Source organism: Colossoma macropomum, unplaced genomic scaffold, assembly GCF_904425465.1.
Source record: "Colossoma macropomum unplaced genomic scaffold, Colossoma_macropomum, whole genome shotgun sequence".
Taxonomy (NCBI): Eukaryota; Metazoa; Chordata; class Actinopteri; order Characiformes; family Serrasalmidae; genus Colossoma; species Colossoma macropomum.
The window spans coordinates 576831-591954 of record NW_023496045.1 but is presented as its reverse complement, the minus strand read 5'-3'; the positions used below and the strand labels follow the sequence as shown (position 1 = coordinate 591954).

Genomic DNA, 15124 nt, shown 5'->3' with positions numbered 1-15124 from the left:
GTGCAATTGGGTACAGAACCGCTGTCACATAGATTGTTGTTGGAAGTGGGGTGTCAGAGCAAATTCCGTTGCAGTGCATGCTGGGAATTGTAGTGCCACTGATTGTGAAATTGGCTAATATTAATATAAAATCAAAATAATTTCGAGGGCCGGACTGGATTGTGCCACGGGCCTGATCTGGCTCGCGGGCCTTGTGTTTGACACATGGGGTCTAGAGGATGGCTAACACAAACTGCATCAACAGATGAGCTACAGTCTCTGTACACCATCAAGGAGAAGCTACAGAGGAGGGGTTTCTGAAGAAGATGTGAGTGGATCTACTGGGTGCCGCAGCACCTGTGTGGTTCTGTAGAGCAGGCCGACGCCTCCGTCAGTGACCAGAGCGCTCCTGCCCAGGCTGGCGTTGGTGGCTCTGTGCAGACAGTGCAGTAAGGCTTGGCGAATCGGGAGATGCTGGTTCTCCGAGTCGTGCGTGTGCCACTCCTCGTACAGCTTCAGCAGGCCAGAGATGTAGCCTTTACCCACCGCCATGCGGCAGTTCTCCTCTGAAACAGACAGAGCGGGATTTATTCATAAAGAAGTCAAAATCAAAATAAACAAAATACAGTGCATTTTTTTCAACCCAACATGAATATCTATGAATCATTAAAAAAAGCAGGATACAAAAAATACACTATTAAAAAGATGGTTCTTCAAGGGTTATTTAGTAAAGGCAATAGTTGCATGCAGAACCATGACCACTCAAAGAACCATTTGCCTGATTAAATGGATATTGCATCATGAAAGTTCTTCAGATTGATGGAGAACGTGCTGCGGGGTTCTTCCATTGTTACATGTTGAACATCGGAACAATAGAAGAGTCCTTTTGGGTGCTATAGAGAACCCTTTTTAAAAAGGTTCTACATAGGACCATCTATAGCACATTCTGAAGAAGCATTTCATTATGCAAAGAACCCTTCAATCATGCAAAGGGTTCTTTGAGTGTTCATGGTTCTACGCAGAACCAGTTTCTTTACTAACCATCTTTTTTAAGAGTGTGCATATATATATATATATATATATATATATATATTTATATAGCCCCAGAAGGAGTACACAAGTTGACATCATAACAATAGCAGAACCCTTTTTGATGCTAAACAGAAGCATGTATTGAAATATATATATATATATATATATATATATATATATACATATTTACCACAGAGTCTCAATCAATCTGAAGAACCACTTCACCATACAAAGAACCATTTAAGCATACAAGTGGTCCTTTGAATGCTCACTGTTCTATACAGAACCATTGTCTTTACTAAAGAACCCATCAAGAGCCACATAACGTGAACAGGGTTATGCTGTATTTGTACAGTAGACGTCCTGAACACAGAACTCTCACACACAACAAACAGGCCAGAATGAGCAACAGGTCATATTCACTGCTGAGCTTCTCATCCATCACTGAGCTCCTCTCTGCTGCAGGTCACTGCCGTCCTCACCCTCTACACGCCGTAAATAATTAACCTCCTCCAGAGCTGCTGTAATACGTCTATTTGACAACGAGCCCTAAATCCATCCGAGTGTGAGCTGAGCTGGTATTAAGGGAAGCTGCTGCTTTTCGTGCTCTCTTTGTTTACACACTGAAAATGAGTAAACATCTACTGTGTGCAGCAACTTTCATGGCCATATATAGAGGTACATTCAAATAGACCTAAGGCTTTGTTCTAAAAGCGATGATATATACATGGAGTTGCCTGCAAAACTTATACCTCCAATCAAATGGTGTGTTTTATTGATTGGCTAAGTGTAAATAAGTGAACACGTCCTCTACAGAGATACACTTCTGCACACTTTAATGCACAATTACTGTTTATTTACTGAATATTGGAACATTTTGGAAAAAAATCAAATGTATAAAATGTCTAATACGTTTTGCACAGGCCACATCGTAGGTTTTATTTTTTAATTCAGTAAATAAACAGTAATTGTATATGAAAATATGCAGAAGTGTGTCTCTGTAGAGGATGTGTTCACTTATTTACACTTAGAACATCAACAAGAACACAAGAACATGGAATTCGATTTTGGGGACACACAAATATTTGCATAGGACGGTATAGATACATTTATCATCACTGTCAGAAAAAAAAACAAAACGTGTAAGTAATTTCTTTTCTTTTTTTTTAAATGCCACCTGGCCTTGACAAGTGTTAAAGTTTGACAATGAATTTCACAATGAATGGACCAAAAGAAATGTTTCAAAATTAGTTGGAAAAAAAACTTTAATTAACTTCCATTAACTTCCATTCAGTGTGGTACCGAGCAGTGAACGTGTAGAAAATGGGCCACAAAGTAGATGTTAATGATTGGCAAAAAGGAGTGGTTGTATCTGGGCTGCCAAAGGCCACAATGTGAAGGAAGTAGCTGAAATTGCAGGTGTATTGAAGCGTATGGTCATTCAGGTCGACCAGCAGTGGCAAAAATCACAGTCTACAGGAGATTCTCATCAGAATTGTAGCTGAAAGACGAAACTGACAGACAGGGACCGCCGACATGTTTCACGGCATGTGAATAAAAATCGCTTTGCTTCCAGGCAAGAATTGCTTCTAGAAGTCAACGCAGGTCGTTCACAACCAATTTCTGAAAGAACTCTCCGCAGGAAACTGCATACCATGAACATCTGGAGCAGACCGGCACACAAGAGGCCTTTGCTCATTTCTCCTCACAGTTCTCCGGTTGAGGTGACAGTAAATTTGAACCACAGTACTGACACTGAGCTGCTGGACAACCATCATGATACATCATATATATGACGACCAACACAAACTGTGCAGCAGCAGATGAGCTATTGTCTCTGACTTTACATCCACAAGGTGGACTGACAAGGTAGGAGTGTCTTATAGAGTGGACAGTGAGTGGACACAGTGTTTAAAAACTCCAGCAGCACTGCTGTGTCTGATCCACTCAGACCAGCACAACACACACTAACACACCACCACCACGTCAGTGTTACTGCAGTGCTGAGAATGACCCACCACCCAAATAGTACCTGCTCTGTGAGGGTCCATGGGGGTCCTGACCACTGAAGAACAGGGTAAAAGGGGGCTAACAAAGTATCAGAGAAACAGATGGACTACAGTCTGTAACTGTAGAACTACAAAGTGCTCCTATATAGTAAGTGGAGCTGATAAAATGGACAATGAGTGTAGAAACAAGGAGGTGGTCAGAATGTTATGCCTGATTGGTGTGTATATATATATATCGCTGTTGTCGGAACAAAACCTCATATCTCCAAAATGGTAACTTTACAGGAAGAGGAAAAAACCTACTTTACTTTTAATGTAAGTCAATGGAACCAGACTTTTTCCAAGTAATTTTTGTTCATTTCTTTTTGTCCGATCATCGTGAAATTTTGACACAATGTAAAGAGCAACAGGCCTTTTCAAATTATGTCATAAACTGAAAAACGACAAAAATGGAGATACAAGGTTTTGTTCCAACAGTAGCGATATATATATATATATATATATATATACATATACAGATTTATTTGGACTTCTTTGGTCCAAATGAGGTCTAAGCACCTGAAAGGACTGATTGATGATGAGTGCTGACCTTTATTACCAAGTGAAGGTTTCATCAGTTAATCCTTTGCAAGGAAAACTGACAAAAAACATGTTCATGTATGGAAAAAAAACCTGTAAAAGAAGAAAAAATAGAAAAGCTAAGTCTCCCCAAACGTACGATGGCCTGTGTTATGTGTCTGTGTCATGCTTCATCATGTGGTTTATTCGGGAAAAAAACAGTAATAAGAACATACATCATCCAAACACACACAGCACCAGAACCCAATATCAGGCCGCAGTGATGGAGCAGCTCTGTCTGACAGAGTGATGAAGACTTTTCAAAACGGCACAAAAGGTGAGCGGAGAGGTCTGGCGGGAGAGACGTCTTAATGCCTCTGACAGGTTTGATGGCTTAGTCGGAAGAAATGAAAGCACAATCGCATGTAACGGCTCTGCAGCGCTGAACGAACCGCAGGTGTTTTAGTGTGTGGCAGCACATGGGCTGGATATAACAGCAGTCACTTCAGCATCTCTGCCATGTACATACAGACCTTTCTGTTAGACCTTCTTTTTACACTTTATAGATGCTTTCCGATGCTTCTTCAGGAGACGAAACCAGCAAAATGTCTAAATATACAAATCAGGGTAACGATGTGTTCCCCAAAGCAAGTAGTAGTCAAGTCAAGTCAAGTCAAGTCAAGTCAAGTCAAGTCAAAGTTTATTTATATCGCGCTTTTTACAACAGGTGTTGTCACAAAGCAGCTTTACAGAAAAATCCGGGTCCGAGCCCCCATGAGTGTCGCCAATGGTGACTCCCTAAGAGCAGGAGGAAGAAACCTTTAGAGGAACCAAGACTCAGAAGGGAAACCCATCCTCCTCGGGTCGACACCGGATAGAAAACAGCGTTAGTATAAAATATTAGAATACAAAACGGGGAAAAACAGGCAGAGCAATGGTTAATTAGATAGTCTGAGTTTATGCAGCAGCATCATCAGGAGGGTCAGTTCATGACGGTGAGGTTTGCACAGTGTTGTACAGCATGAAGCTCAGTGGTGGTCAGTAGACTGGATCATTTAGGCCACAAGTATGGATTAATAACAGGAATGTTACCTTGCCTCTTTTTTCAGCTCTTGAGATGTAAGCAAATGATTCATTGTGGAGAAATTTTGGGTCTCTGAATTTCTTCACAATGGTGGTGATATGAACAAGCAATCATGATACACAAATATAGCTATTTTATTTTACTTATTATAAAACAGATAATTCCAGTCCTAAAATCTGACCACCTATGACCACCTCACAGCCACTGAATTGTGTATCACTACGTCACAGCATCAAAAAAACCCTTGTGCTGTTAATGGAATAATCTTTGACTCTAATTCTGCTCACATTGAGCAATGAGTTCTGTTTAAACTGAGGGGCTGACAACTTATGTTCTACTAGAACTAGGCTGGTCAGCTAGCTAACAGGCTAAAAGAGCCAACAGCCTAAACAACAACATCATTAATATCACAGACTTGAATTAAAGCACTTACAGTGTGATTAACTGTAAAACTGCAGTATAAAAGTCTAAAAATATCACTTGAATGTTTTACACGCTTCAAATGTTCGTGTTTCAGTCAGAAGTCGCGTCAAACTCAGGCTGAATCCCAAACGGCTCTGTACTCCCTAAATAGTGTTCTAGCTATGAACGTTTAGAAATTCTAGCCTCTACAGCCAAACAGTGCATCATTTATCGAGTGTGGATGAGTCTGAATCCCAAAAGACTGTTTCTTAGCTGTATTTTGCTCTGTTGGGCTGCAGGATCCAGTATTTAAACTCCTATGTAGTGCACTATGTAGGGAGCAGGGAGCTGACTGAGATTTAGCCCCAGTGTGAGAATCGCGGTGGTAATTTGGACCAAAAAGTACTTATAAAGCAAGAGTTTCAGCATTAAACAGTGCTGTGTTATCATATCTTCATTGATATACAACAAAAAGGTCTCCTCATTCAGTGGTCCATGGTTGCTTGGCAACGATACCATACTCTAAAGGAAGTACATTTCTTGGTGGAGTTCTTGTTTATGTTGATTATTATTAATAATAACAAACTATTTTCAGAAAAAATTGCTTATTTTATCATAGTTTATGTTGGCCGTCGTTTTTATAAAAGCAATAAGCCACTTGAGGCCATGGGTTACATGATTTTATCACAGGGAAGGGGGTTTTAATACCGACCGCATGTGTCTTATTTTTGTGTGAAACTGACAAAGCACTAAAATTAACAGCCACGTACTGAAGCTTTTCAACGTTCACATTTTTGTCAGTGCCATTTGGGAAACGTTTGAGAGCGAGAGAGACTGTTTATTATTTATTATTTATTGTTCAGGATTTTTGGCATTACAGCTCTGTTTTTGGCCTCGACTCTACTGAGGTTTCACTTTTTAGTAGGAATTCTCAGCAGCGCATGAATGACGTGAATAAAGAGACGAACCTCAGTGGAGCAGATTATTTTTACGCCTCTGTAAACCTGCACAGCAAACTTAGGAAGGGGTTCTGCAGAGTTTTCTGTCTGAAGGAGGATTTTCTTCACCAAAGCCCTCAAAAAGGTAACTTACTAATTACTTTTTACAGTTTTTTTTTTTTTTATGTAGTTGTTCTTTCTTCCATTTCAGTGAGTCTTCAGGAACTGACTCAGTGAAGCACAACGGCTAAAGCCAAACTTCAAAGCGTGTCTTGCGCTGTTTGATATGCTGTGCACACTTAAAAAAGTAAAGACAGTGGTTTTATATAGAACCATGAACACTCAAAGAACACTTCGCATGATTAAAGGGTTCTTTGCATCGTAAAAGGGTTCTTCAGATTGATGGAGAATGTGCTGTAGATGGATCCATATAGAACTTTTTTGAAAGGGGTTCTGTATAGAATCAATAGGGTTCCTCTGTTGTTACAAGCTTGGCATCGTAACAATACCAGAACCCTTTCTGGTTCTTTGTAGAACCATGTACAGCACATTCTCCATCAATCTGAAGAAAAGTTTCACAATGCAAGGAACCCTTTAATCATGTATATAATATATATATAGAACCACGAACACTCAAAGAACCCTTCGCATGATTAAAGGGTTCTTTGCATCTTAAAAGGGTTCTTCAGATTGATGGAGAATGTGCTGCAGATGGTTCTATATAGAATCACTTTCCTTACTAAACAACCCTTGAAGAACCATCTTTTTAAGTGTACACAATGTAATGGATATGCAAATATTCAAGGGTTCTTTAGTAAAGACAGTGGTTCTATTTAAAACCATTAACACTCAAAGTTCTTCAGATTGATGGAGAATGTGCTGTAGATGGATCTATATAGAACCTTTTTGAAAGGGGTTATGTATAGCACCAATAGGGTTCTTCTATTGTTACAAGCTTGACATCAAAACAAAACCAGAACCCTTTTTGGTTCTTTGTAGAACCATATACAGCACATTCTCCATGAATCTGAGGCACACTTTCTCGAGGCAAAGACCCTTTAATCATGCAAAGGGTTCCGTGAGTGTTTATGGTTCTATATAGAACCATTTTCTTTACTAAAGAACCCTTAAAGAACACTTTTTAAGTGTGCACAATGTAATGGATATGCAGAGGCTACATTCAAAATAACCTAATGGCCTGCTTCAGAAAGTTATTAAGAACGTGTTATGAAAATATTTCTAAAATTAAAAAAAATAACTAAAAATATATTTAAAATATATTTGAAAATACACTCAATGGCCACTTCATTAGGAACACCTCCTTGTGTCTACACTCATTGTCCATGTTATCAGTTCCACTGACCGTATAATTTCACTCTGTAGTTTACAGTTACAGACTGTAGTCCATCTGTTTCTCTGCATACTTTGTTGCCCTGTTCTTCAGTGGTCAGGACCCCCATGGACCCTCACAGAGCAGGTACTATTTGGGTGGTGGATCATTCTCAGCACTGCAGTAACACTGATGTGGTGGTGGTGCATTAGTGTGTGTTGTGCTGGTCTGAGTAGATCAGACACAGCAGTGCTGCTAGAGTTTTTAAACACCTCAGTGTCACTGCTGGACTGAGAACCAGCCAACAGCGTCCTGTGGGCAGCGTCCTGTGACCACTGATGAAGGACCAGAGGATGACCAACACAAACTGTGCAGCAGCAGATGAGCTATCGTCTCTGACTTTACATCTACAAGGTGGACCAACAAGGTAGGAGTTCCTAATAGAGTGGACAGTGAGTGGACACAGTGTTTAAAAACTCCAGCATCACTGCTGTGTCTGGTCCACTCGTACCAGCACAACACACACTTAACAACACCACCACCAAGTTCTTCATCGATCTGAACAGCTATCTCACTATGTGAAGAACCATTTAAGCATGCACACGGTTCTGTGAGTGTTCATGCTTCTGTAAAGAAACACTGTCTTTACTAAAGAACCCTTGAAAGAACCATCTTTTTAAGAGTGCACCTAAGACAGTACTATATTACTGATTTTCTTTATAAAGATTTAGGAGATTCCAGGTCCATGAAGTGCTTCGCATCTCAAAAAAAACATCTTCTCTGAATTTCCCCACCGCTGATGGTCAGGAAACTCCAGCAGAGATCCAGCAGGTGTTCACAGAGACCAGGATAAGCTGTTTGACCCTGTGCTCCCTGGACACAACAGCATTTATTTTGTTCTACTTTGCAGCGTTTTAAAGCCTCTGTTTAACTCATTAATTAGAAAAAACAACACCAAACAGCTCTGACCGGTGTGGATGATGAGGTGGACACCGTAAGCTTAATCCATCTCTGAATTTAAATGAAAACATTTGTACTTGTGAGAGAGGAAAATCAAACCTCTCCAGCCGCACAGCTGTGACGGTTCACTCACAGCCATCAGGATGACCCGGAATGACCGTCCTCATATTTAACTCTCACAAAAATATCTGTCCTTAAGTGCAGAGAGGCGCTGTAAGTCAGCGTGGCACTCTCTTTGTACAGTCTTCTCTCTTAATGAAACATTATTTTATTAGTAGTAGTAGTTAGAGGTGGGCAATATGACGATATTTTATCGTTATCGTGATCATTTTTGTGATCATGATACACAATAGGGGTGGGGAAAAAATCGATTCTTAGATGCATCGCGATGCAGACGTGGACGATTCTGAATCGTTTCATTCAATGTCAAAAAAGCGATTTTCTAAATATTTAATTTATAACGTAATGTTGACGGAACGCAAAAGGCGGAACTTGGAAGTGGGTAAGTGCAGCGCCCGGACAGTCTGTGGCGGCACACAACAAACACACTACTGGATGAGTGAGAAATCCGACCGGCTCCCTCTGCATTAAAGCCAGGTTAGATCAGGAGTCACAACACAAATGATAAGAAGAGCCATTTTGTCCTTTCAACAAAAATCAGACCACCTTGGGAGCCGCAACATTTAATGTCCAGTATGTCTCAGTATGTGATGATGTCCTAGTATAGACTAAACAATATAAACGAAAACACAGACTTACTCTGCTCTGCTTTGAGCTTTAGCTACAGCTGCTTTCCTCCCCTTTCCTTCAGGAAACTTTTCCTCAAAAGTTGAACAGTTTCTTGTAAAATGTCTTCCAGCTTTCGGCGTTTTCAAGGCTGTGTCGCTTCTCACTCGCCAGCTTCTTGCTGAACTTTCCCGTTCCACCTTAAATTCTGACTGAGGCGCCGATGGTAAATGCGGCACCATTTAAGGTGGAACGGGAAAATTTGAAAGGAGAATGACTTCATCTTCGCAACTTTTTAGTGTTTGACCATCTGTCGCTGCAGATTTAACGTACCAGGAAACCAACTGCACTGCTTATACATGCAAATAAGTCTGTTCGTCTCCAAATGTCCGTCTGTCTTTCTCTTTTCCTTTTTCGTTCGCTACTAGCCAGGCGAAACCTCGTTGCTAGTTGACCTGCGCGCCAATTCTCAGTCATTGAGAAACAGGGCTTTCGCGCTATGTTGCACACGCCCCGTCTCAAAGATACTTTTACTGACACAGTGCATTTTATCACTGATGAGTGGCAGCAGCGTCTCCAAACAAGAGCAGTGAATGAGAGCCTTCCAGTTCACTCGCCACATCACTTCCATTGGTTTTATTAATAAAAGATATTGGGCATAAATGCATTATGGATCATTACAGATACATAGCTTACTAACTTAGTACCAAGTCCTCAGACAGTAAGAAAATAGAAATGCTGTATAGAAAAAAAAGATGCATCTCGATGCATCGATAACCGTTTTATAATCGCATCGCAGCCTCTGAATCGTAATCGAATCGATGAGGTGCCTAGAGATTCCCACCCCTAATACACAACATGCTTTTATGAGTATATCTTGGATATGATCAGTAATTTAAGAGAACTTACCAACTGCATGTTTCATTACAAAAGAGCCCAATTAGTCCTGTTTGACTGGATTTAATGCGACAATTTACAGAGGTGTGAACTCAAGTCATATGACTTGGACTCGAGTCCGACTCGAGTCACGAATTTGATGACTTTCGAAAAAAAAAAAGAGGCCTTTTCAAGGGTTCTTTAGTAAAGACAGTGGTTCTATATAGAACCATGAACACTCAAAGAACCCTTTGCATGATTAACGGGTTCTTTGCATTGTAAAAGTGTTCTTCAGATTGATGGAGAATGTGCTGTAGATGGTTCTATATAGAACCTTTTTGAAAGGGGTTCTGTATAGAATCAATGGGTTCTTCTGTTGTTACAAGCTTGACATCGTAACAATACCAGAACCCTTTCTGGTTCTTTGTAGAACCATATACAGCACATTCCACCTCAATCTGAAGAACCCTTGAGAGTTCACGGTTCTATATAGAATCACTTTCCTTACTAAACAACCCTTGAAGAACCATCTTTTTAAGTGTGCATAATGTAATGGACATAAAGACATTCAAGGGTTCTTTAGTAAAGACAGTGTTTCTATACAGAACCATGAACACTCAAAGAACCCTTTGCATGATTAACGGGTTCTTTGCATTGTAAAAGTGTTCTTCAGATTGATGGAGAATGTGCTGTAGATGGATCTATATAGAACCTTTTTGAAAGGGGTTCTGTATAGCACTAATAGGGTTCTTCTGTTGTTACAAGCTTGACATCGTAACAAAACCAGAACCGTTTTTTGGTTCTTTGTACCTTTGGAGCACATTCTCCATCAATCTGAAGAAAGGTTTCACGATGCAAGGAACCCTTTAACCATGTAAAGGGGTTCCTTGACCGCTCTTTACTAAAGAGCCCTTGAAGAACCATCTTTTTAAGAATGTATAATGTAATGGATATGCAGAGGCTACACTGAAAATATGACTTGGGACTCGACTTTGACTTCAACACCAGTGACTCAGACTCGGACTTGAGCGTCATGAATCGGAAAGACTTGAGACTCAAAGTGGAAGAACCGTGGAGAGTCTGGCTGCAGACGAGACGCTGCACCGCCGATTATTTTTCATGTGTATGAATAAGTTTCCTGCCATAAATTTAACAAACAGCAACGTCGTCAGATGTCTGCCACTGTGTTTATGCTCGGCTTATCGGAGGACGAGAAGCTTTAGAGCTCAACTTCGCCTCCATAAGCTGGAAACAAGCAAAGCATCAACATCATCAGTGCACCCAGCTCAGCACTTACCAGGCAATCTGACCGTTTTCCTAATGATAGCCAAACAGAAGAAACACAGCGTCTCTGTTCGACCAATTTTAACAGCTTCTGCAGGTTAAACAAGTGCAACATTCACCATGAGGCTGACCACCTTAAATGGTCCAGCAGTTAGGTGCCAGATTCAACACTATTAGTGTGTTTTCTTGGTGTCAAAATATTGCAATATATATATATCTTCAACTTTTAAGACTATTAGGGATGGACGATATGGAAATAACAGTATATCACAATACCTGAAGACATTTTCATGATACATATTGCAATATTTTCCATATCGTCCACCCCTAATAGTCTTAAAAGTCTTCAACTTTGTTTTAAAACACTTTTCAAACAGCTGTACTTCTTCAAACTGCTTTACAATTAAAATGTAAGGTTAAAAATTAACCAAAATAAAATTAATAATAAAAAGTAACTTAATTAATTGAGGCAAAATAAATACATAAATAAAACAAAGACAATACCATGAAGTTTTAAATATGAACTAAATTAAAAAGATGCTTTCAGCTGTTTCTTGAAAGTGTGTACCTAACTTAACTGTCTAAATGGAAAAGGTATTATTATTTTTAGACTATATACACATTTAAAAAGATGGTTCTTCCAGGGTTCTTTACTAAAGACAGTGGTTCTATATAGAACCACAGACACTTAAATAATTATTCACATGCTTAAATAGTTCTTCGCATGGTGAAATTGTTCTTCAGATTTATGGAGAATGTATTGCATATGGTTCTATATGGCACCAGAAAGCGTTCTGCTACTGTTAATATCAAGCTTGTAACAACAGTAGAACCCATTTAACCGTCATCAGCATTCCATTTAAAAGCTCAGAGGACACCCGTAGGGTAACTGGTGGTTTTAGATGGTAAATAAAATGTCATGGCGACCCCCACGGAGTCCCTACAATCAACCATTTCACACCAAACCACTCTGAATGACTCTCGTTTCTGTTCTCGAGGACTTCAGAGCAGATTAAACTCTAGAACAGATTAAACTCGAGAGTAGATTAAACTCTGAGTTAGTTGAACTGTGCAGTCTAAAAAAACCTGTGGAAAAGGAGATACAAACACGGAGCTAGACAGAGTTCTGTGATCTCCCTGAACCCCCGAAATCTCCTCGTATCCGATAGAGAGGTTGGACTGCAGCCAGAGCTGTGCACTCACACAGTGTGGTGGGATGGAGCTGTATGTGTGTGTGTGGCTCAGAGGAGCCGGAGAAGATCCAGCAGCAGGAATGTGCAGCATGCGAAGGTCAAACTGAGACGTATATGCACACTACGCTGCCTCAAACTGACAGCCAAGATATGTATATATATATATATATATATATATATATATATATATATACATATATATATATACATATATATATATATATATATATATGAGTCATTTAATTCCCTTATTAGCTCCTCTGACCATATAGTTTCACTGTGTAGTTCTACAGTTACAGACTGTAGTCCATACTGCATAACATAACAGCCTATCACATTGTTCGTAAAGGAACTGGCCACAAAGTTACTATCCAGATTTGATAATAATAAAGATAATTAAAGATAATATAAACTGTTATTCTTTCAAAACAATCTTTATTTCTTTCTTGCTTGTTCTCTTATTCACAGTTAGTGTTATTCTTGAGGAAAATGTGCTCTTAATCTTTCAATACTCTTGAAAAGGTGAGCCTCTAAAATTGTAACAAAATAAAATAATATTTAACATATATGTACTTTACTGAAGTTTAAACACTTAATTTTGGGTATTAGAACTAAGGCCTCTTACACAGTGTCCATTTAAACGGAATGACCACAAAAATGTTTTGAGCAGATGGTTTGTGTGTTGATTGCTTAGTGCCCTGAAGTTGATTGGCTATTGGTGACCTTCCCCTCTATTCTCAGGTCTTAGAATAAGTTTTACTGATGAGGAAATATGTCTGTAATCTTGCAAAAGTCTTGAAAAGGTGAGCATCTAAACATGTCACAGAATAAAATAATATTTAAATTAGATATACTTTACTGAAGTTCAAACATTTCAGTTAGGGTGCTTCAACTAAGGTCTCTAACATACTGCCCATTAAAAACAATGTTTTCATTTGTTGACTGAGTTTTATGGTGTTGAGCTGTGGGTTAGTGAGTGTGGGGTTAGTGCACTTAAGTTGCATGGCTATTAGTGACCTTTCCTGCTATTGTGCTATGCCAACACCACAATATTGTCCATCTAAAAGAAATGACCACTAAAATGTTCTGAGCGGATGGTGAGCAAACTATGTAGAAAATAAATGCCTCTTTATTGCAAGTCGCTTAAGCAGAGAGCAGCCTGATCTTGTATGACTGGAATTTAAGCAGAAGTCCTTTTTTCCTTTCTGCATAATTAAGTGGTTAAAATGTAAACAGAGTCGTTCAGAGTGGTTTGGTGTGAAACGCTCTGTTCTAGAGAAACTGACCGAGTCAGAATTGTTCACAGTGGTGGTGATAGGAACCAGATGTCCACCTCTAAAAGCTCCCTCACAGAAAGTTACTACAGGAAATGGTTATGAATTCACTGCCTGATGACTGAGACACTGTTTTATGATAGTTTTTGGCTTGTTTTGGTCCATTAATTTTAAATATATGCAATGCATTGTAATGGCAGAAGTGCCCAGTATTTTTCACTATTATTTGTGTTGTAAATGACCCCTGGTTCCTATCACCACCACTGTGCAGAAATCTGAGTCTCCACTTGTGAACCATTTCACAAGTAAAACAGTTACTTTTTAAAATCCATTAATTTTGGAGGGGTACATATAGAAACTCAGAAGACTCGTGTAGGTTCACTGGTGGTTTTGGATAGTAAATAAAATGTCTATATTTGTGTTGTAGTCATGGCAACCCCTGGTTCCTATCACCACCACTGTAAAGAAATCTGAGTCAGTGAGTTTCCCAGTTATTAACCTAAGCAAAACACTTGAAATGACTTTGTTTACATCTCAACCACTGAATTCTGCAGAAATTTTCGAAAACTTGGTGGAATTCCCCTTCAGCTGCATTAGAAATAACTGTCCAGGGGCGTCACTAGGATGCTAAAGGACTCTGATGTATACCTCGTTATTAAACCACTCCTGTATCTCAGCAGAGGAGCCGTGAGCATGAATAGATGTGTATGTGGTGGGCATGTTATACATCTAAAAGTATAAACCTCTCTCTCTCTCTCTCTCTCTCTCTCTCTCTCTCTCTCTCTCTCTTTTTCATGCTCTCTCTCTCCATGTACAGTGTCCCTCTCTCTCTCCTGCGCTGGTCTCAGTGTAGTAGTTGTGGGCAGAGAAAGTTGCAGTAGCTCTGATACAGCCTGCACTAATACAGCTCACTGAAATATTAATGCATGCACCAGGTTTTATAACTCTCCCAAAGGGGGTCCACTATTGGTGGGATGCAGGAGCGAGATCAGTGCTCCAACACAAAGACACTGTGTGCTTTCAGAAAGGTCTCACGAGGTAAAGCTGGGGGTTTGTGGGTCTCCTGAGCCTCATCAGCTCACTTTTCTGAAGCTAAAAGGACGTTTACAACTAGGATCAGGCTAATATAATCGCATTACTGTTGTTCCAACTTTGAATGTGGTCAATCAGGCAGAAAACGTTGGGGGTCTGAAGTTTGCTTCTTTAGCTTTAGCGCTGGAGCTACGAGGTAATGTAGCTAAGAAGTAATGGACACACAGGCACCAATGCGGGTTAAACATGGCGGGGGGTGGTATTTTTACTGTATGTCCCATGTGTCAAACACAAGGCCAGATCAGGCCCACGACACAATCCTATCTGGCCTGCAAAAGTGTTTTAATTTTCTATTGGTATGAACATGTTTCACAATGCACTGCACTACAATCCCCAGCATGCACTGCAACGTAATGTGTGCTCTGACTCTCCTAGTCCAACAGCAGT

General features: G+C 39.9%; 1 protein-coding gene across 1 annotated transcript in view; it reads right to left on the bottom strand.

Moving 5' to 3' along the window:
- Window positions 1–15124, bottom strand: part of LOC118804408 (cytosolic carboxypeptidase 4) — a gene marked incomplete at its 3' end in the record, with an annotated part of 291416 nt that overhangs the window by 167532 nt on the left and 108760 nt on the right. The window contains exon 8 of the mRNA XM_036564921.1: window positions 337–545. Coding sequence (XP_036420814.1) covers window positions 337–545 — 209 coding nt within the window. The remainder of the gene's footprint in view (window positions 1–336; window positions 546–15124) is intronic.